The 24,288-nt window shown below is 36.4% G+C and overlaps 1 protein-coding gene across 2 annotated transcripts in view; it reads right to left on the bottom strand.

Annotated features, from left to right (window-relative positions):
- Positions 1–24,288, bottom strand: part of LOC145669006 (growth factor receptor-bound protein 10-like) — a 460,419-nt gene that overhangs the window by 248,697 nt on the left and 187,434 nt on the right. For both annotated transcript variants that reach the window (XM_081737330.1, XM_081737331.1), the window contains exons 3-4: positions 23,663–23,822; positions 11,883–12,013 (exon numbers count right to left, since the gene is read on the bottom strand). In XM_081737330.1, the coding sequence (XP_081593456.1) occupies positions 11,883–12,013; positions 23,663–23,822 (291 nt within the window). The remainder of the gene's footprint in view (positions 1–11,882; positions 12,014–23,662; positions 23,823–24,288) is intronic.

Below are 24,288 nucleotides of genomic sequence, written 5' to 3'. Positions count from 1 at the left end.
ACCTCTGGAACTCTGGAACTTTTATATCGTCCAATGCGCTCTGCTAAGTTCTTTTTACAGCCTCTACATCATCGAAACATTTTCCTTTTAGATTTTGTTTAATTCTCGGAAAATGTCATCATGTTGGTCAAAAAGTTTGGATCACTTTCAATCTGATTTTTCAAGTCCTGGCTCAAATTCAGACGAATGATTTGCTCTTGTGTGAGCAGGCGAGAAACAAACTTAGCGGCAACATGTTTCATTTGCAAAACCTCACGCTGGCACGAGCTCCAACTCACTCCTGTCTGTTTTGAAATTTCATCGATCATGAATCGACGATCCTCGCTGATTTTGGGGCAGATCTGTTGGATGTTTTCGTCGTTTCGAAATGATGAAGAGCACTCAGAACGATCATAATCTTCAACACTCATCTCACCACACTTAAAGCGCCCAAATCACTCAAAAAATTGTGTGCTGTTCATAGTATCCTTCTTGAAAGCCTGTTGAAGCATTTGGTAAGTTTTCGTTTCCGATTTTCCAAGTAGGAAGCAAACATACTCCTTGTTCCTTTGAATCTGCCATAACGATTTCGCAGGCGGCAAACGAGAACAGTTGAGAAAAACAATAACACGATCAAACGTTAACCTCCTACGCAGACGCTGCTTGGCCAACTGATCTGGGAAGGTCTCTACTATACCCTGGCCGGTGAACGATGATTTCTGACAGCTCAGCTCGCGAGGACGACTGAGGAGTGCGGTGTTGCCATTTGCTTCTCGCGCAAGGGGAGAATCGTCTGCTTCCTCGTTGAGGGTGAAAGTTTGGCAAAGTGCGGTGGTCACCATGGAGACGCGACAGGTTCTGAGCCTAAGGTTGGTTGACCTGCTGTCTTCTACTCGCTCGCCGTGGCCTTGTGCAAAGCTGTCAGAAATCATCGTTCACCGGCCAGGGTATAGACCCACCTAGCAGGAGAACTCTCTACTACGCCTAGGAACGGCAGCGCTCTTTCAATCCGGTTTCTTTTGGGTCCCCCCTCGTATCATGATGGACGTGCTGGAGGGTATGGTGGCAGGAAAGGGAGAAGAAGATTTCAATTAATGGACGATATCAAAATCAAAAAAAAAAAAAAAAAAAAATCGTGTGTAAAAACGAAGAGGTTAGCGGAAGACCGTGGAGCATGGAAGCTTCTCAGTTGCGGCAAGTGACCTGCCAATAATGGCAGAATATCCACGATGACGATGGTGATGACACTGTTTATGATATTTAATTAAATCGTCTGCTAAAAAAAACAACGGATGTAATCTTAGACTGTACATGCTTTTAATTATACTGTATACATTCACTTTGGCGATCGCATTGTCCTTACCTGAAATCATTGGAGACCAAAATGCCCATTAAACTCCAGTTGAAAGTGGAACATCAGCTAGTTCAACAAAGGAAACATAAAAACTTCGAATATCATTCATTCATAGACTTTATAATTAATTTAATCTTGCATGCATGTAACACCCGCCATGTACACTCATGTCCAAAATGATTGTCGAATATCTGTAACTGTTTTCTTGTAAGAATATAATTTGATAATGATTTTGCAGGCGAGAGATGTATATTTGTGGTAAATTTCATAGGAAAAGAATTATAAATACGAAAATTAGAATGAGTAAAACAAAATGTTGCTAAACGGACAAGAAAATTTCATTTTCGTTTTATTGTTCTTATTTACTGCTCTTTTGACATAAAATTTGCCACATACATGTCTTTGCCGATTATACGTATACTAATATTATAAGAAATACCGGGCGAATTCGTTATCAAATTATATTCCTACAAAAACATAGTTATAGAAGACATGCGACAATAATTTTGGACATGAGTGTACATTCTACTAATGAGGGTTCATTTGACCAGGAAAATGTGTTCATTAGATTGGGGGAGGTATCTGAGATACCTGGCGGAATCATTGCTGGGATTCTTTATCCTGATATAGTAATGTTTGTCCTTGAATGCGATCGTTTATGTTTCTTTGAATGTGTGAAGGACATCGCAGCGCGTGACAATCGGAGCTAATGCCATTATCTTTCTGCTTGGTGGCTTTCCTTGTATGCCACAATATTTAGTTAAATGAAACAATGTTTTACAGTGGATGTCTCTTGAATGGGAAACACATGAGTCACCAGCTAAGAATGATGCGAGCAGGGGAAAATTGCTTTTACCTTGGACAAGGTTGGGTTTTTCAAGTTATACCGTGTCACAATACATTGTTTTACTTTTGTACGGACATAGTATTTACGTTTTGTCGCGAATTTACTGACAATCTTTAAAACTGTTATGTGATTAATTTATTAAAGTATCTACATTGTACTGCCTTTTATTTATTCTTTTACCCATTGTCTTTGTGATCAGCCTCCGAAGTATGAATAAAGACATTTGGATAATGAAAAATTCTGCATTATTATTATTATTATTATTATTATTATTATTATTATTATTATTATTATTATTATTATTATTATTATTATTATTATTATTATTATTAAATTTTCTATCCGCGATAGAAAAGAAGAAATATGGTGGTCGTGAAGAATACATGGTAATAACTAACTAACTAAGTCTATGGCCTATGGAACTCGGAGGTTCAATGCCGCGTTCACAAAAGTTCTCCACTGACTTCTATCGTTAGCTAACTGGATCTAGTTTCTACTTTGTATTCCAATCTCTGCGAGATCCATCTTAATATACTCCTCCCATATGCGCCTAGGACTTCCTAATGGTCGTTTTCCGATTGGTCTTTCAGACAAGACTTTGAAAGCGTTTCTACTTTCTTCCATCCTAGCTTCATGACCTGCCCACCTAAGCCTCCTAGACTTGATGACCCTAACAATGTTGGGTAAACCATATAAATTATGTAGTTCCTCGTTATGAAGTTTCCGCCATTCCCATTCCCGTTCCTCTTGGGTCCGAATATTCTTCTCAGAATCTTGTTCTCAAATACTTTCAGTCTATATTCTTCCCTCAGAGTAAGCGACCATGTTTCGCAACCATACAGAGCAACAGGCATGGTTATTGTTTTATATATTTTAAGCTTCAAATTCATCGACAGAATTCGCGAAGACAAGAGATTTTGAACTGAATAATAACAAGAATTCCCTGCTTTTAGTCGACATTTAATTTCTTCCTGAATATGATTTTCGTCTTTTAATATTGATCCTAGATATTTGAAACTATCCACTTTATCGAAAGTATTATTTAATATTTTAACGCATCCATAATTTGCTGTATTATGGTCCCGACGCACTTCCAGGTATTTAGTTTTTTTCTGCATTTACTTCTAAACCCATTTCCCTGCAAGTGTTTAATAGAAGACATGGTAATATAGATTTTAAGGGATTTACACGGGTCCAAAATAGTGCCAAAATAGTGATTTTTTGATGTCTATCCCCTCTGTTTGGATATCTACATACTCATTAGGTACATAAAAATGTTAAAAAACAACTAGAAATTTTCGAAATTTGGGCGTCGACAAGAATGGAGAGAATTAGCTGGGTCGGGTAGAAAACGAATGAAAGGGTGTTAGAAATGCTGGAGGAGAAAAAAAAAAAACAATTCTAAATATGATTGAAATGAGAAAGAAACGGAACTGGTTGGGACATTAGCTGAGACGGAACTGTATCATAAGCAGTGGCGTATTTACGATTTTGTTTCGGGGGGCTTAAGCCCGGAAGCCCCCCTAAATACGCCACTGATCATAAGCAACATGCTAGATGTGGTGGCGGGGGAAAGGGAGGGGACGAAGAAACTACAATTAATGCACGATATCAAAGCAGAAAAATCGTACGTGAAGACAAATGGAGCATGGAAGCTTCTCAGTTGCGGCAAATGACCTGTCAATAATGGCAGAAAACGTATGAGGATGATGATGATGATGATCCCTGTGTTCGCCTGTGACGATTTATATGTATCGCGGCTAGGAGCCATATCGTTGAAGTATCGCAACCAAATTTTAAACTTAAGAGTCTTCATCCCGGCGAAATTAAAATACCGCTAATTTTACAGTAATTATGTGATATCTTCAAATAGATAAAAGATAATCGAAATGTGGAACAAGAGCGCCCGAGACAATATTAGTTTACATGAGAAACCGTTATCACGACTCACTTATCTGCTTTCGATTTCGAGCCATTTTGAAAATCGGCTTTTATTTTCGTGTTTCTAAACAGCTGAAAACAGAAAGCCACTAGGTGACTTGTAATAACGGTACCTCACGCAAAATAATATTGTCTAGGGCGCTCTTGTTCCATATTTCAATTATCTTTTATCTATTTGAAGATATCACATAATTACTGTAAAATTAGCGGTATTTTAATTTCGCCGGGATGAAGACTCTTAAACCTTTTATAAGATTCTCCACTCGAGGGGATTCCAACCATCTTCCTATTCTCAAAAATAAAGATAATTAACTGAGAATGAAAATTGTGAATTTTTAGAAAAGAGCAAGCTAACGATTTTGTTCATGTTTCATTCTCAAAACTATAAATTATGGTGTAAGTTAGGGATGCGCACGAGACAAGATTTGTGGCTATCTCGACTCGAAAATGTGATGTAAAAATGATGTCTCGACTCGAAAAATATATATTTTTCTATTGGAAGAGCCGTCTCTCGACTCGATTTTTTCAGGAAAATCCTGTCTCGACTCGTCTCGTGCGCATCTCTAGCTGTAAGTCATTTTTCTGAATAAAGAAAAACAAAACCAGAAGGGCTACTTTATATTTTTTAAAAAAAAAATGAAATCTTTCAGTTAAACATCCTGCGATTATGGCTGATATGCTAAGGGAGACGAAGATTAAAGCAAGTGAATGATGATGAAAGAATGGGTGGAATGAGAAAGTAGATGGAAACGGGAGTACCCTGAGAAAACCCACGGGCACGATGTTGTCCACCACAAACTTACGAGCCGAGGATCGAACCACGGACCCCACACACCAGAAGTAAGCGCTCTACCACTCAGCCACCGTGCCCCTACTTCATATTTGAGGCTGTGTTTATATATATACAGGGGCGGATCCAAGGGGGGCTATAGCCCCTCTTGACGTTACACTGGATAAAATCAACTCAAAAAGCAACTCGGGCGATTTTATCCATATTTGATTGGTTGAATTTAGTGTCCTCTTTCAGCGGCGAGGCAATATGACACGTGCACTTACGGTTTAACGTAGAATCCGAACTACATGAGCTGCAGCCAGGAATCGAATCCTTGTCTCCCGCGCCAAAGACACGTACGCTCCACAAGGAAACCCTTGTTTATATTTAGTGAATAAATAGTTCATTAGTAAGTAAAGGTATTACGATATCATTTAGGCCTTAATTTAAGAAACAGTAGCGGGAAGGATAGGCGCAGTGGTCTGTACCAAGAGTGTTGGTTGTTTGACATACGTTTAAGTAAATAAACCAACCGTTATTTATCGACCAACAGGTAGAGTCAGAAAAGAGGAAGTAACAGAGGAAAGAACGTGTGAACGTTTCTCTAACATAACATCACCCTACTGGTTCTTATAAGGTTGTAATCTTAGTACGCACGAATGGGTGACATTAAAAAGTGTTTTCGAGGTTAACAGATTTTTGATAAAATCTCAAAAAAAAAAAAAAAAAAAAGTATTAATGAGGTTAACACCTCACATACTTGAGGTATGAAGAGGTTATATAATACTGTCCGCTTTAACTCCGAAGAAAGACTGATTCATGGCTCAGTGCTAGAGCGTTCATCTCTGGTGTATGGGGTTCCGGGTTCAAACCCTGCTCACGCGAAGTGAACTTTGCGGTGGACAAACACCGTGTGCGTGGGTTTTCTCGGGGTTCTCCCGTTTCCTCCCACTTTCTTCATTCCACCTTTTCATTTCTCATCTTCACCGTCTCCTTTAGCCTAACCGGCATAACCGTGGGACGTAAAACTCAAAAATTTCATTCCATTTTCACAGACTGATTCACAAATCTAGGTTAGGGGCGGGGTAGCTCATTGGTACAGCGCTTACTTCTGGTACGTGTGTTTCCTGGTTCGATCCCCGGCCAAGTAGTTTGTGGTGAACAACATCGTGTCCGTGAGTTTCCTTGGGGCACTCTCTTTCCTCCCACATTCTCAATCCACCAATGATTCCATCATCATTCGTTTACTGTAATCACAATCTCCCTTAGCCTAAAGGGCATAAACGTACGACGTTAAACTGAAAGATTTCATTTCATTTGTTCGTTAAGTTTCATGGATCTTCTTTACTCTCTTCACCACATTTTATTTTATGTTTATTTTTAAAATGTCACTGAAAAAAGGACTACTTAGGGAAGATGGTATTACAAAGGGTGTTCAAAAAGTTTTGCACAGTGGTCTCTAATTTTTTTATTTGTTGCAGGAGAAGAATGAAATTTTTTGTGAACTTACTTGGAACATTTAGCTATAAGTTGGTATATAAAAGTATTTTCTTTTATTTACAGGTGAGCCATAATGCACCGTGAAGTAGATGTCAGGTTGTGACAACGGTCGGTGATGGAGTTCACGACCGGCGATGAATCTGCCACATCGATTCACAGAAAGTTGCTCCCTGTTTATGGGGAGGACACATTGGATCGCAGCAGTATCCAGCGGTGGTTGCAGGGGTTTAAAGAAGGTGATTTCTCTCTACTGGACAATCCACGATGCGGTAGATCATCGACAGTAGTGAGTGATGCGAATAAGGAGACCATTAATCAAATCATCCAAAATGACAGATGTGTGACGACACGACAGCTTGCTAAAATGACTGGTTTGCCATTGAGTAGTGTGATATCAATGGTACAGTCACTAGGGCACAGAAATATCTGTACACGTTGGGTGCCTAGATTATTGACAAGAGAAATGAGAAAGATGAGGAAGGATGTGTGCGAGGGTCTCATGACGACCTTTACTGAAGAGTGGAAACAGTGTTTTGATGGCACCATTACCCAGGATGAAACATGGTTGTTTTTGTCCGAACCTGAGAGCAAAACACGTCTGAAGGCCCATCTGCGCGGTAAAAGATTTGATAGTAAGAAAGACCTTATTTCCTGTGTCAAGCAATGGTGTAGAAGTCAATCCCAAGAATTTTACCAAAGTGCATTTACATCATGGAAAGAACGTTGGACCAGATGGAGGTTACACAGCTGATGGAGGCTACATTGAGTAGGCTCAGTGTATAGCTAAATGTTCCAAGTATGTTCACAAAAAAATCATTCTCCTCCTGCAACAAATGAAAAAATATAGACCACTGTGCAAAACTTTTTGAACACCCTTTGTATTCCGGGGAATGACAAGGGAATTACGTGTAGCTTTTATAGTTAATCAGACACGAAAACGAGAAGAATGGTAGAAAATATAAAGGAAAAAAATGTAAGGATCAAAAGGGCTCTTTTATTTAACGTCCTACGCTTGTGCCTTTTGACCTAAACGAGATGGATGTTACTGAAAATGAAAGATTACAAGAGAATCTGTGCAATTAGATATGGAGAATGTGAGAGGACACAGGAAAAGTGAATCTTTTTTTAAAAAAATCTTTCTTATTAAAAAAAAATCCGGATAGATATATCATGATGAAAGTTTTATTTAACACCATATCTGCAACATACGCACTTAGTTAAACCTGACCATTGTTATTGTGTCCAAGTGTATGTATATATATATATGTATGTGTGTGTTTTCATTAGAAGCTGACAAGCAAAGCGTATCAAGGGGAGAATGTTATCGACAAACACATGGTGTATGGCTTATTATTAAATCTCCCCGCAATCCTCCCCAGATGCTTTGATCGGAAGAGAAATCCAATATTGGGAGTCATCAGTTAAATGATGCCCTTCACATTGCTGTAATTGGCTCTAATGCAACTCTGTTACTACAGACCGCTTTACGTTTAAAGCAAAAATGAAAAATAAATAAATAAATAAAAAAGACTCTGTATTGAAGTCATTAAAAAACCTTTCACATACAATATTTAAAATAGGTATTAAAAGCTTATTATGATCCGAAATGAAATGTGGGGAAACAATGAACTAGAAGTAATGGGGAATGGCGGAATATTTTGTGATCAACGTAACCATAATTATGGATATATCATTCAAATTTGTGAGTACAATACCTATTACACGAGAGAGAGATTTATTATTAATATACAGGGTGTTTTAAAACACACCGACAACACTTGAAAGGTGGTTCCTGATACCAAGATAAGCCAAAAAGTGCAGACGAACCTGGGTACACATATACTTCCTTACGGAGTTACAGACTGTCGAAAACATGAAAAATTGAACTTTAAACGTCCATGGCTCCAAAACTATGGGACCCACCGTAGTCTTGTCAAGACTTCACTTAGAAACTAATATGTGCGCTTTCCAAAAATACATGTTTCAGAATCCTAATGTACTCATGCAACCATTTTTATAGAGGAAATTTTGCTAGGGCATATAATCTAAAGTACTCACCAACCACCTCTATAAAAATTGTTGCCGAAGTATCACAGAAGTCTGAAACTTGGATATTTGAATAGTGCACATGCTAGTTCCTAACTGAAGTCTTGACCCGACTACGGAAGGTTCCATAGTTTTGGAGCTATGGATCTTTAAATTTCACTTTTTTTTTTCAAGATTTCGGCAGCCTATAACTCCGAAAGGAAGCATATGTGCACCCTGGTTGGTCTACACCTTTTGTCTTTTCTTGGTGTATATATATATATATATATATATATATATATATATATATATATATATATATATATATATATATATATATATATATATATATATATATATATATATATATATATATATATATATATATACAGGATGATTGTTTTAAAACTCACTGATTTCATTTGGATCTAGAATTTCTAACAGAAGTCTGATATTCATGCGGTTTGTGGCAAATAATCAAGGAAGGCTGGGAGATTTATGGGACCATGTTTACTGGTGTAAATTCATCCGGGGTAATATCGGCCACGCCTCAAGAAAAACTGCAAATATTCGCCAGTGTACCATACAACTGGTATCAAGATGAAGATACTTCGATGCGGTGTGAAGATTTGAGTTTTCTTCGTACATGGAAATCTCGCCAAGGTCAATAAGAATAAGAAATAGGAAACTGGGCCCTTGTATTGGGAATTGCGCTGTACAATTATGTGCTACTGTGTGAGTATGATCAGGACAAAGTGAGAATAGTGTAGTCTTTGGAGCAACATGAGTTTATCGTTAAAAGTTTTTGGTAACGGAATCTGTTGTTGCTTCGCGAAAGGCATTTAGAAACAAATTTGCCTCACGTTCTGCCCCCGATTACAAAATAATATATCTATGGTCGTTAATGAATAAACTGGAAGACACAGGATCGCTTCTGAGTGAGAGAGGGAAGCATCGGATCCTGTAGGCAGCTCTTGTGGAAAATGTCATTTATCGACTCCTTAGGTCGCCCCACGGAATCTCTCCGTTGTTTGTCGCAAGAAATCGGCTGTAGCTATTCAACATGGGATTTTGGGGTGTTACCTCTAGCACTTAATTTGTATTCTGCAATTTCGCTTCAAAAATCCAAAACCTCATTCCAATTGCAAGGTACACTGGTGAATATTGGCTGCTTTTCTAGAGGCGTGGCCGATATTACCCCGGATGAATTTAAACCATCCATAGTCCCATAAAAATGCCCCATCCTTATTTGATAATTTGCCACAAACCACATGAAAATCGGACTTCAGTTAGAAATTCTAGATCCAAATGAAATCCGTGAGTTTTAAAACAATCATCCTGTATATATATCATTGAGGTAAGGTCAGATGGATTTACACAATATAAAATTTACAGTTTCTTCTCTGTCAAGTATTTAGAATAAATCAAGTTATCTTTGCGTCTTTGGGTTCTCAAAGGTAACTCATTGTATATCCTAAATTTCGTATAGTTGACACCGCAATAACCAGATGTGACAGGGACGCATCGATCAACTACCAGTTACCCATACAATGTTCTCATTAATTAAAAATCTACTAATAGAGAATGCTAGGTTTATATCATTACTTTGTGTTCATTATGATTGCCATACAGTTCATTATTGATAATTCCAGATTAGCAGTGGCGTAGCAGCTGCCCCTGCAACTCCGGCAGTGCGGGGGGGCGCCGAGGTATATGGGGCCCCGAAGTCTTGCGATGAATAAAGTAGAACATCAACCTTACTTCTATCGGCTTTACAAGTAGGGCCCCTTCTCTATACTTTGCGGGGGGAGCCCGCAAAATCGTGCTACGCCACTGCAGATTAGTCTTATGTTACAAAATTATAATACTGTAACATACTGACAAAAGTGATGTAGTCTTAATTTCCGTATACTGTGATAAAACCCAGATCATAACCTCTACTTAAAATTCATATACTTTACGTACTCTGATTTTTCAGTGACAAAATTGATTTTTTTAAAAAAATATGTGAGCAAACACGGTGAGTTGCTTACTAACATACTGTATTCAGTTGCGTGCCAGGAATTTCGTCAACGGGTTTTCAAAGGCCCCAATCTCATTTGCCTTTAGGACAAGAGTGATTTCTGTATATATTAATATATTCTATAACAGCCTTTCCCAGCCTGGAGTCCGCGGACCTCCAGGGATTCGCAAGACAATCTCATGAAGTCCGCAAGCTAATCTGGGAAAGGAAAACACGTTTTCGGTTCTTTCTTATCTGAGAAATAATTACAGGTATAGACTTGATGCAGAGGCGGATCTTCGCTTAAAAGTTTCTTCGGTGGATCCTGACATTTCCAAATTAGTGGCTCAAAGACAACACCAACCATCACATTGACTGAAGTTGTGTACCTCGGGGAGTCATACACTTAATACCATCTTAACTTGCTTAAGTTAATACATTTTATTTTATTTTTTTTAAAAAAAATACTTTTTTATATATCTGGTGGATAGGCTACTGTGTTTTAGTTTTGTTTACGTACTGGACTTATTTATATATATTTGCAACATCTTAGTCAAGGTGTCCGGCCCCAGGTTTAAAACCCAGGACTACCCGATTATGGATCAGGCATCATTCCACTCTAACATGATTATACCACTGCAAAGAAAAAACAAAAACATACACACCCACTCCCATTCGAGTTTAACAAGGTCCCTTCCAGCAACGAGACTATATGAGACGGGACCAACTGATTAACGTGGAGTCCGAACCACATAAGCTTCCGCCGGGAATCGAACCTGGGTTTCCCAGGATGGGGAAAAAATATAAATACTGACCGTATATATTACAAGGGGTCCTTCACTTGTATTGTAGACTCTTTACGGGGGACGTACAATGATACTTGTATTTTTAACCTCTTTATTTGTATTTATGGGCAAAATGTACTTTAAAACTATGCACAAGCTGTTCTAAAAAAGGAAGAAGAAGACGAATATGAAAAGAGAAATAGATGTAATTACTTTTCTGTTGTTATGTGATGATATTTTGTTATAACAATGATTCGACAATGTGAGTTTAGTTGTCATAGCAACGAAAAATAAATATTATATAATAGAGGATCCATATTGTGAAGACTGTATGTACAATTTTAAAGTGTGTAAACGATTAATTTGTTACGCACTACAATAAAAGGTAATATCCTAACGCAGTGTGTAAAATGGATTTTTGATAAATCAGTAGCCTTAGTTATATATAAATAATACAAACTGAGGACCTTTTACGACGTTATAGCCGCAGTACCGCAGTGTGGAAAAGGTTGGGAAAGGCCGTTCTATAATATATATTAATATTGTCTAATGCCTTTCTCAACGAGTGCTAAGCCCCGAAACTCCCCTTGCGTACGCCAGTGAACCTATTATTTTAGAATCATTGCTAGAATTCAAGAACACTAATAAAATAACAAGAATAGAATTTGGTAACGTACCTGTGGATTCCGAAAAAACTCGTATTTCCTGAAGTCTTTTCTGAAGACGAATCTTTTTTCGGTGTACTTCCCGAACGTCTCCATGTCATGGTGAACAGATAATATGTCTTCATGATCCTCCACGCTTCGTTCTGTAAACAGAAAAGAACATTGCTTACAGTAGAATCGATTGAATAAACTCATGATACTGTAAATGCATATATTTCAAAACATTAGACGACTAGTGGGTGAAGGGAAGTATTTATTTATGCAATTCTATATGTATAGTCTGGTTAAAAAAGCACCTGGCCATCCATCTCTTACAAAAGGCTGTACCCTCTCAGCCATGCTACAGGGGAGGACTATCCAATATTTTGTATTAACATATAGAGTTGAGTTGATTTGGAGTTAGCGTCCCGTTCAGTAGTAAGGCCATATGAGACGTGTACCTACTGATTACCGTGGAATCCAAACCACATGAGCTCCCGCCGGAAATCGAACTCGGGACTCCCACGTCAAAGGCGCTTACGCTAACCGATTAGCCACGAAATAGCCTTGTATTAACATAAAAAATAAACATTCTAAGATATCCATATTAAAATATTTACATATAAAGAGAAGAAGATTACAGGGTTTCTAAAAGAGAAATAATTGGATTTTTTAAACACAATATCCTACCATGCTTGCGTATTAAATTGCACTGCGTCACGAAATTGTTTCCTTATTTCCCTTTAGGGACACGCATGGAGACGAGACAAGATAAGGACGTACAAGACTCTTTCAGTGGAGACGCATTTTCCGAGACGAGTTTTGTTTTGCAAACTTACACCCTACAAATGTATGCCCTGATTTTGATCCAGAAGCTAACAGAATCCTTCCGCGTCACAAGAGGTCCCCGAAGGGTGTGATATAACAACATTCAAACCATATTTATTCTAAAATAAATTTTGTAATGACTTACATAATTTTAATAGTTGATATATGCTTTTCACTTTATTCATACAATCACTTAATCAATGTATGTAGTTTTTATGCTAAGGCACGTAACACGAAAGCAGTGTTTCTGATCTACGACATGGGTGAAGCAGCATTGACCACGAGATTCGAGACGAGAATTTTTATGTTTCTTGTCTCGACTGGAATTTAAAAATATACGTCTCGTCTCGTTTTGAAGACAAGACAAGCAGAGGCGGATCTCGAAGGTAACAACTGGGGAAGGAAGGGCAGCCAGACCCAGATTATGATAGGCATATCATGAGTTTACTAGAAACTTTATATATACAGTGACGGATCCAAGGGGGGCTTTAGGGGCTATAGCCCCCCCTTGACGCTCAAGTATACACTGGATAAAACGGTAAAGTATGGTTTAGCCCCACCCTTGGCCATATCCTGGAGCCGCCCCTGTATATATATATATATATATATATATATATATATATATATATATATATATATATATATATATATATATATATATATATATATATATGTATATGTATATAATTTTTGTCACTCAAAAAACTGAGGGGCCTAGACTTCGGCCTGGATCCGCCATTGAAGACAAGAAATTTCTCACGAATCGTGGGGAATTCTAGTTGTCGGAGTAACGGAGACAACATATCGGAGTAAGTTAACAGTGTGGGAGTTACTGTAATAACAAATTCATTATATACTGAGTATAGGGACCATTTCCTTAATAATAATAATAATAATAATAATAATAAACTTTATTTTTACGTGCTGAGAACAGCTAAAATACAGCACTTTGTCTTATTCTATATTATTTTAGCAATGAATATATAGTACAAGTGATAAAATTATGGTTACATCTATAACATAAATTATTAATAATAAAAACACTGACAGTGTAGTGTACGTCAATTATTAAAGCAAAGAAGTGTCAAAAATTAAAAGTAAAAAATAAAAACTACTAAGTTATATTTAAAATTCTAAAGTAAAGTCATATTTTAAGATATGCATTCATTATAGCTTTCTAAAATCCTACAGATTAAAATATGTTTTCTATTATGCGGTTGCAATAAAATTTTTACCCTTGTACCACATGTTGGAAGTTTAAAATAAACATTTTTTTTTTAAATATAGGCTGAGGTATATTGGTCGTCAAGTAACTTTTCTACAAATACAGATTCAATCAATTTTCTCCTGTCAGCCAATCGTTCCAAATTAAAATACGTTATCCAATGTTCATACGTGCTAGAATAATAGTCAAATCCTAACTTAAAACAAATTATTCTAATAAAACACTTTTGCACTTAATAATAATAATAATAATAATAATAATAATAATAATAATAATAATAATAATAATAATAATAATAATAATAATAATAATAATAATAATAATAGAAAGTACTTATTATAATGATGATATCACTGATTACATAACAGAGCTTATTGGCGAGTCTATGTATGTTACTTTATATCTTGTATTTGCCATATATACAAACGTCATCAAGTCTTCAGCACTTTTCCTACTACAGTTCTTAACGATACTAACGAAAGAAATCGCATTGCAATTCACAATAAAAGTTGTTCTCCTCTTATTAACAAGCCATAGTTCGCGTGCTCAGAGTCGTTTGAAGGGCTATTTGTCACTGGACGCAATCATTTACATATGAAAGTGACACAATCTCCATGTCCAATGCACGAAAGAACGAGTCTAGTCACACTAGTTGTGCATGTGTGGCATTATCCGATAAGAAGCAGTCTTTGGTTATTTATTCAACTTAAACCAAGTCAAACCAGAATTGCAACCAAAGCATTAAAAAAAAAAAAAAAAAGAAAGAAAGAAAAAGAATGCAAGAGAACGAGACGTGTTAAGCATGCCAAACCCGAAGAGAAAATGTCTCAGTGGGGATAGCTATCTCCACACTTACGTTCAGTACATGCGAATTTGTACAAGTGTTGGCAAGTACAAGCTTATTAAAATGTGTATTGTTTCATGAGATGACTTGAGGGAAGTTGACATTACAAAATTCAGATTTCCTGATTGCAACTAAAGAACTTTTCCTCGCTCATTCACGTCTTAAGTTGAATAATGTCATGCTCCATTCAGACCCATATTTGGGTAAGTGCTATTCTGTGCTCGAGCACAGGGCGGCAGAATTTAGGGGGCGAAAATTTTTTGGATTTTTTTAAAAAGATTTACAATAAAGTAATATTTAAAACTAAGAACCTGAAGAATCCCGCGCAACCGTGAGAAAACATGTAAATGTGTTTAATTCGATCTAGTTACAGTAGTTACTAAGTAGCTAGCTTATCTGATTATTTTTAAAAAAACATCCTCTCCCATCCCTATCCCAAGGGGTGAGGATAAACTCTAACATCATGAAAACTGATACCGTTAAACTCAACAACTTCGAAAACTATGAATTCAACACTAATATTTGTCGTTTTCGATTACTTTTAAAATCTCGCCCCCTCCCTGGGGAGTGGAGTAAGACCTTGAAGTTGAATTGCATTAAAAGTGTCACTATTTATCTCAGCGACCCCAAAATCTATGAATTCAACTCTAACATTGGGTCGTTTTTGATTATTTTTAAAATGGCCCCATGTTATTCTTATGAGGACTTTGCACCTCCATATCTAAGCTCAGGTGTAACCTAGATATCTGGAACAGGTCATTTGGATTATTCCTCTGAGAGCTTTAAAACAAATTAAAATTTCATGTTTCTATCCATTTTAATTCATCTTTCTAACACCACTCATAATGATCACTGAAAATTAGACCATTTAAAATTACGTTGTAACTTTTGTAATATTTAAATCAGTGGTCGAAGTGAGACGGTATGTGGTGGTATACCATACCGCCTCTGGTTTTTCAGTAATGAGGACATACCATCTCTGTTTTTTCAGTGACGCCAAGTGAACTTTGTGGTGGACAAACACCGTGTGCGTGGGTTTTCTCGGGGTTCTCCCGTTTTCTCCCATTTTCTTCATTCTACCATTTCATTCATTACTCATCATCACCGTCTCCTTTAGCCTAATCGGCATAACCGTAAAACGTAAAACTCAAAGATTTCATTTTTTTTAGTGATCAAGACAATATTTAAAAAGCCGGTATGTTGAGTCAAAATCATAGTAAAACATACCGCCTCCCCTTTTTTCCCATTTCGAACACTGACCTAAACTGCTTGCTACTCAACAAAAGCTGGGATGTTTGCAAAATCATGGCTTGTTTCCATGTTTCCGGTGTAAGTTTGTGTAGGGGAGGGGCGGAGCAAATTATTTAGAGCACAGTGGCGCACAATATATAAGTACGGGCCTGGCTCCAGTTAATAATATAGCTGTTGTATAAATATTGAAATTAGGAATCTCCTTATCTGAATCAATGGACTACAAAAAAAAAAAAAAAAAAAAAAAAAATGACGTGGGTACTCGACACACTTATTCTTGTGGTAGGAACAAAAAATATACCTGCTCAGATAAAAATTAAATCTTGGAGTTTAACGTCCCACGATTATGCCCGTGAGGTTAAGGGAGACGACCATTAAAGCAAGTGAATGATGATGGAAGGATTAGTGGAATGAGAAAGTGGAAGGAGATGGAAGTACCCCGAGAAAACCCACGAGTGCACTGAGAAAAAAATTGTAGGTGGTGTGCTTAAAAAGATAGGTTACATGCGTAATTCCTGTAGTTTTTGGACAACGTACACCAGGCGTATAACTGAAAACGCATGTTTTATAATACCTTCTGTATAAGTGTTCCATCTATACGTACTTTCTGTATGAAACAATGTAGGCGGTCAGGATCTCACATACAAATGGACGTATATAACATATAGCTGACGAAGGTAACATAAACATATGCATGTGATATACGGAAAACTGTTAAATGTCAGACATCCTGCAACGGCATGATGTAACATCTAAGGACAGTGCCTATGTAGCATACGGATAACGTATGCTCCGTATTGATTTCTGTAGTACGCAAGAGGATACCGTATATTTGTACAATATACCGCTGTCCGGAGAACGGATTTTTCTCTGTGTACGGTGTTGTCCCACCACAAATTACTTGGCCAGGGGGAATCGAACCAGGGACATCACACACCAGAGGTAAGCGCTCTATTACTGTCACCGTGCCCCCCTTCCCCTAAACACATCAATTTGAATGAACATATACAAGAATATGTAGAGATTCTTACTCCATGTGTAGGCACATAAGATCCTTACTTCCAGCATTCCTGAATGAAATATCAGAACATACTATATTGTTTACAGAATTTTCTTCGAAATCTCACTAATCATACTCTGACAATTAGCATAACCCCTCAATGCTAAAGAGGTATATACATATTCATTTCATACACATAAATATTCAAGTATGTCTCAAAATACATCTCGTTAAGAACAAGATAGAAAGGTTCTTAAAATACCTCACGCATTGCCTCTTTATAAACCAATAAAAAATACTTTTTAATTAAAACTACTTACAAGATTCTTTTTGAAACGACAAAACTGTTGTAATTTACTGACAATTGAATGCTTTTTTCTTTCTTTTCTTTTTACAGGAAATGCAAATGAATGCAAATTGAGGAATACAGAATGAAAGGGAGGAACAAGCCTTGTGTGAATACATATGGAGCAGCTCCGTCGTAATGTATGCAACACTGGTGAGTCGGTTTCTCATTTTCGGTTCAGGGAGCTACCACACACACACAAACACATACACACAGAGACACAAGGATCGCATTTACATTTAATGACAACGCTTCTTGTACTACTACAATCTGTATTAACAACACACACACATAAAAAGAAAAAAAAAGAAAAAATGAGCTTCGAATAAAAATACTCAGTGGCGAAGCGTGACTAACAAAAATATTGAAGCACATCCTGATACGTTAAAAAGGTAAAAGAACTATTTGAACATCAAATCCGGTTAATTTTTAGTTTTTCTGTAATAACTCTAAAAAAACAATGTAGTGCAAAATTAAAATTTGGAGGTTAGTATCTTAATAATAATTTTTAATCAATTTATTTGTTTTATTGACTCTCATTTTAATTTAAATAGTAAAGTTAAGGCATTTTACATGGTCTTACACTCAACCATTTTAATACGTAACTTGCATGTTTTCCAAATTAAAATAATAATAATAATAACAATAATAATAATAATAATAATAATAATAATAATAATAATAATAATAATAATAATAATAATAATAATAATAATAATAATAATAATAATTGTTCTCAGTAAGGTATCATGTGGTTACATGGTTTGAAGTTAAGTACAGTAAAAGTCTTTGTTTTACATAGTCCTCCTGTAACAAATGGAAGGCTGATAAAGCTTTCTGCATACTATTTTTCTTGTACAACCTGACCAGTTATCTAGACGGTCAATAAATAGACGCCTGTCTTTTGGTTCATAGATTGTTGCTCAGCGGCCAATCACACCCTCTGAGTTACTTGTACGTATAACAAACACTGTTCGGGTTGTTTACGTACCGTTTTCTGATTCCACTCAAGTTTGGCATGTTATTCATGAAGTCACAACAGTAGAATGTATAGTCACGCAGACACAAGCGCCATCTCCTATCTGAGACACACTAAAAAGTAGATGACGTAGCATTTTTCAAGGTCTCGATACGATATGAATAGAAGAACAAGTAGATATGTTCTTATCGCACAAAACAAAACAAGGTATCAGGTTATGGTCTCCAAGGAACCAACTTACATTCATAAGGAAACACAGAAAAAAAAACATGCACATTTGGAGATGTTCATAGATTTAAAATATCGTTCCGATGTTGATGAAAGTAGTAATTGTAAAATATATGCTACGTTACGTACTATAAATACATGCATCAATTCCATAAAATCTGCACGTGATACAACGAAATAAGTTATGGTCTTGTAATCAGAATATTAAACTTGACTTATCTTGCTTCATGCCGGGAAAATCTTGGCAGGTCTGTGTCAAAATAGGCCTATGCTTGTAACCATATTTAGATATAAACGTTACTATTTGTGTAACCGTATGTTCAGGCACCTATAAAATAATTCCATTTGCATCATTTCGAGTTACACCTCAGATAATATTGAATCTATTGTCCCTCATATTATTTACATCAATACCACGTTGTATACAACAATATCCTAAGATAACTGCATAAGATGGAGTTTTGGGTGGTTGATGGTCAATATAAAAAACTTAGTCATCAATATATACAGGGTGACCCATACTTATGTATATGATGTTTGACTGACTGTAGTATTTGTAATCCTGGACAAAAAATTCCGATATGGCAACACTGTGTACCCTGATAACAGTCACTGAACTTCGAACCGTTAGTGTGCCATACCAGTGCAAGAGTGGCTGAACGAAACATTCCCGAACCGTTGGATCGGTCGACGTGGGTCTGTGGGGTGGCCAGCTGGATCTCCTGATTTAACACCACCTGAATATTTCTTCTGGGGTGTTTTAAAGGACAAAGTGTATCAACATCACATCCGCAATTTGGCCAAACTACGGGAAGCTATCACAGAAGAGTTCCATAGTATGCCAATACGGATCTGTCAAACTGCTTGTGATAACGTTGCTCTTTGTCTCCAGGCATGTATAGATGTGGATGGTATATTGGCGGACCATGCCATGAAGAACAGAGATTAAAATTCTTGTACGGAAAGGTATAAGACTAATGTGTTTATGTTCAAGTTATGTTGCTAGTTTCTTTATGTGTTTATATTCAATTTTATGTTCAAGTTATGTTGCTAGTTTCTTTATGTGTTTATGTTCAAGTTATGTTGCTATTTTCTTTATGTGTTTATGTTCAAGTTATGTTGCTATTTTCTTTATGTGTTTATGTTCAAGTTATGTTGCTAGTTTCTTTATGTGTTTATGTTCAAGTTATGTTGCTAGTTTCTTTATGTGTTTATGTTCAATTTTATGTTCAAGTTATGTTGCTAGTTTCTTTATGTGTTTATGTTCAATTTTATGTTCAAGTTATGTTGCTAATCTCTGTCCCACCCTAGGAAGAATATTAAACGGAAATGACGTTCAACGAGCGCAACGTTGCCACTTATTATGAGTAGGAGGAAGCCGATTTGAGAAAATAAAAGAACACAAACCAAACTGCACAGCAGTAAGCGACTCAATAATAATAATAATAATAATAATAATAATAATAATAATAATAATAATAATAATAATAATAATAATAATAATAATAATAATAATAATAATAATAATAATAAAGAGGAATTGTAATTACTTAACTTACGTAATCTATTCCTGGAGGCAAGAAGCACCCAAATCTTTACTCCACACAAGTTCAGAGTTCAGTGGGAGGGAGTTCGCATTGATAAGGGGGAGACAAAGAACTTAATGTTCGGCTCCCTTTGCAATGCAGTCTATTCTGTAGGAGACTTCTATGTTGGAAGCAATTTTATTTAACATTTCTATTGATTCAAATTTGTAGGAGCTTGAATCACATTCAACACTTTAATTTTTTAACCACTCTACAATTTCTTTTTTGGAACACGATTTCGTAGGGATTTTTTCGTCTTTTATTGAGTGTCTGTGGTCATTATCTATAACAATCACGGAATTTGGTGCTACATTCGGAAGGAGTATTTCTTGGAAATGTCCATATTCTGCTGCTCAAATCCCCGTGATAATAATCTGTTTTTGTGCCGTGAAAAACGAGGTCAGTCCCAGGAATTTACCCCCTCTGTCATGGTATGAATCACACTATTACTCCCACCCCTTTCCGGAGATGCCTTGACGCCTAAGCACAAATCCTCTCTCCAGGTTCACTGTCTGTTTTCGAAAATATGAATAAATGTTTAATAACATGATTTTTTCACCAGTAGAAAGAGGTTTTTCTTCTTTCTTTGCTTCTTAGAACAATGTGGGAATTTTCAGCGACTGTCTCCAAAAATACCACTACAGCAGTTAAACACAAAATTAGCTACTAACAGCACTAATAATAACACAGATACACGGAATAACTATAACAAGAAAATAAAATAAAACAAAACAAGAAACGCGCACAAAAAAATTCACTGAACTATCACAGAACACAATGAATGAAAACTGTCATCCCGCTTCCGCCGACGTGGCAACAACTGAGCTCATGTTGCCAAACTTACCTTATCGTAAGAAGTTTAACTGATAAAGAATGAGTTTGCATCCTCTATTGTTATTCTAACAGTCTGTCTTACTTTCTTTGTGTATCTACTGCAAAAGTAGCTCCATTTAAAAAAGTTTGTCGATAAACTAATATTTGAGTGAGAGTAAATCTGACAATCTTACTTGTGTCATGCTTCTGCTGTTGATGTCGGCTACAGTTAGGGTTGCAAGCACTTATATTAATATACTAGATGAACTTACCAGCTATTCTGGACACACGAACAATTATAAACTGCCGCGCAAGTCAACTCTGAAGTTTAATTTGTTTTTACCATAATCTTCAAAAACATTTTAAATTCTGTCACTAACCGAATTCACCAAAACCGTTTTTGGTTTTAAACCGTCTCGTTTTTCTACTAAAAAACCGGTTCGGTTTTCTATTAAAAATCGGCTCCAGTCCAAACGCAACAGTTTTTAAATTCGACACAATTTTCTCTGAAAATCGGAACTGTTTTATAATCTTCCCGGTTTTTGAAAAATCTCTGTCGGTTCTTTTAAAAACCGCAAAACCGTTATTTCTTTTCGCACCAATAGTATGGAATACCACACAGGACAGTGGGTGGCCCGGAACGCTCCCCCGTAAAAATTGTTTTAGGCTTCATTTTTTTACAAATTTATATTCCCCCACCGCTTCAATGACTTGTTCAAGCAAATTTAGTTTTGCTTAAATACTTTCAATAGAGAAAGGGCAAGCGCATTTAAACAGGTTTTACATCATAAATAATAATAAAATACATAAAAAAATACAATGTACTGAAAATAAGAATAGCATAGGCTATTAACTTTGACAGTTTTAAAATTGGCTACCTATAGCTTTGACAAAAATAATAATGCAGGAAAATTAAATAATTAAAAAAAAAGAAAAGAAAAGAACTTTTAGGGGTGTATAGGCCCGGATCCTCCCTGGCCACACTACTGCTACAAAAATTAACATAGCTTAATTTTTTGTTATACTACACCTTTCGTAAACCTCTCGTGATGAGGAGGGAATCTCATAAATTGTGAATGAAATTAAGAAATATCCGGGCATAAATAAATTTACAAAACAGTCCGAATAAATTTTGAGATAAGATGATAACTAATCCTTCGATAATTGAGACGAGAAGAGTCTTCCATAATCGAGACGAGGGGAGAAAACCTTATTTCTCGTCTCGTGAGTAACACTATTTGGAGAGATTGGAGATTGTCACTATTCATCTAGCGACCCCAAAAACTATGAATTCTACACTAATCTTAATGAGTTTGAACATTTTAATTTTCATCCCCACCATGTGGATGGGGCTAAGTTTAGACTTGAACAGCTTCGGGAAAGTTACTATTCATCTCAGTGACCCCCAAACTATGAATTCGACACTAATATAAATCGTTTCCGATTATTTTTAGATATCAACCCACTACCAACTCGTAATGTACCAAAAGCGTGACCTCCCACTAGAAAGGGAATCAATATTTGTACTTAGGGGGATGTTCAAAATAAAAGGGGGTGTATTCACAAAACAATATATTATGTAACGCAGCTATTAGTGATAACTGATTTAATGGTCTCCTCCCCCTCAACTTTCATTTATATGTATCAATTTGCTTAAAAAAAACTTACGCTCTTAATTATTTCGTGGAAGGAACTGCGGCGCCCAGAGGAAAAGGATTAAGCATGTCCATCTTGTTGATTGTCTTGATCCAAACTCCGAAACAATGAAATAATGTGCTTTACAAAACCAGACATGAGCATGTCTTTACTTCGTATTTTGAAAGGAAACAAATAAATCAGCAAAACTTTTTTTTTAATTGATGTCCTTTTCTATCCAAGAATGTGTAAAAAATTGAATGTTAGAAGGGTCTAGAATCTGAAGGGAATTATCAAAAACGCTAAAATTGCTCGACTGTCTGCTTATTGTTTAAAAATGTCAAATTTCAGCTTTCTAAGTTGAGAGGCTGATGAGACTCCCCCCCACTCCTCTTTGGTACATTATTATAATTAATGTGATATGATAACATCTCACTTGTTATTGGGGTCTAATATAAACCGAAAATCTTTTCATTCTGCTTTGTCGTTTGGCCATACGTAAAATTGGATTACAAACACTATTAAGTTATTTAAGTAAAGATATTGTTATAAATAACTACATAAAGTCACTTATGTTGTTCACTTCCCTCATATTCTGCGAATAGAGGCAACTGTAGGGTCTGTAACCTTGTTGTATGAGACTATATGCACATGTATAAAGGGACAATAGTATTTCATCCTTTCTAACAGACACTACACTGGTTTGCTACTGGCTACACTGGTTTGACGCGTTTGACGTACTTCCGTTTTATATTCTTCCTAGGGTGAAACAAAGATTAGTTTCTTTATGTGTTTATGTTCAATTTTATGTTCAAGTTATGTTCCTAGTTTCTTTATGTGTTTATGTTCAATTTTATGTTCAAGTTATGTTGCTAGTTTCTTTACAGAAGTTTTTGGAACATCATATACAGAGTTATGGGCGATTCTGTACACGACCAACTACCAGATCTATTTCGAAATCTATTGGAGAGAGAACAGTATAGGAGAAAAGTATTAATGAACTCTTTTTATAGTACAACGTCATAGGCTACAGAGTTGCAATATTGAAGTTAAAATAGTAATTATATGTAAATCTTACCTAGACCAAGTTCTAACCAATGTTCCACAATGGTCCAATTAACATCTTTAGATACGCGATTCTTCAACGCCAGCAGCTGACACAAATCGCTTGCACGAAGATTCCTCTCCACCACAACTGTCTGGTAGCTACCATCATCATTGAAAAACACTAGCTCCTCCTATAAACAAAGACAGCGACAATTAATTTATTACAAAACTTAATACTTTGCTCATCTTCGCATGATTTGCATTTCCTTGTACTCAATAATAAGTTTACATTATCTAAAATCGCATTTACCTATAACTATAATATTAAATAAACTCTGAGTTGACACAAAAGAGGGTCTCGCAAATTGTAGGATATGGGAACAGGACACAAAGTGTTTAAAAATAAAACACAGGCTGTCAAGGGCGCCGATTTCTCTGTAAATTTGGGGGGACCCACTCAGAATTTGGGGGGACGCAGAAGGTATATATATGAGGATGTTAACACAAATTGCATTCAAATTATGCCAAATATTGTATATTCATAAATAAATAGGGGGACCCACATGAGCTTTGGGGAGGCCCGGGCCCCCTCGGCTTCCCCAGAATCGCCGCCCTTGCAGGCTGTTACGGTAGTTAAGTGATATAGCATGTGAAAAG

The sequence above is a fragment of the Thermobia domestica genome, chromosome 13 (genome assembly GCF_964235325.1).
Source record: "Thermobia domestica chromosome 13, izTheDome1.hap1.1, whole genome shotgun sequence".
NCBI classification, from domain to species: Eukaryota; Metazoa; Arthropoda; class Insecta; order Zygentoma; family Lepismatidae; genus Thermobia; species Thermobia domestica.
This window is presented reverse-complemented; position numbering and strand designations above follow the sequence as displayed.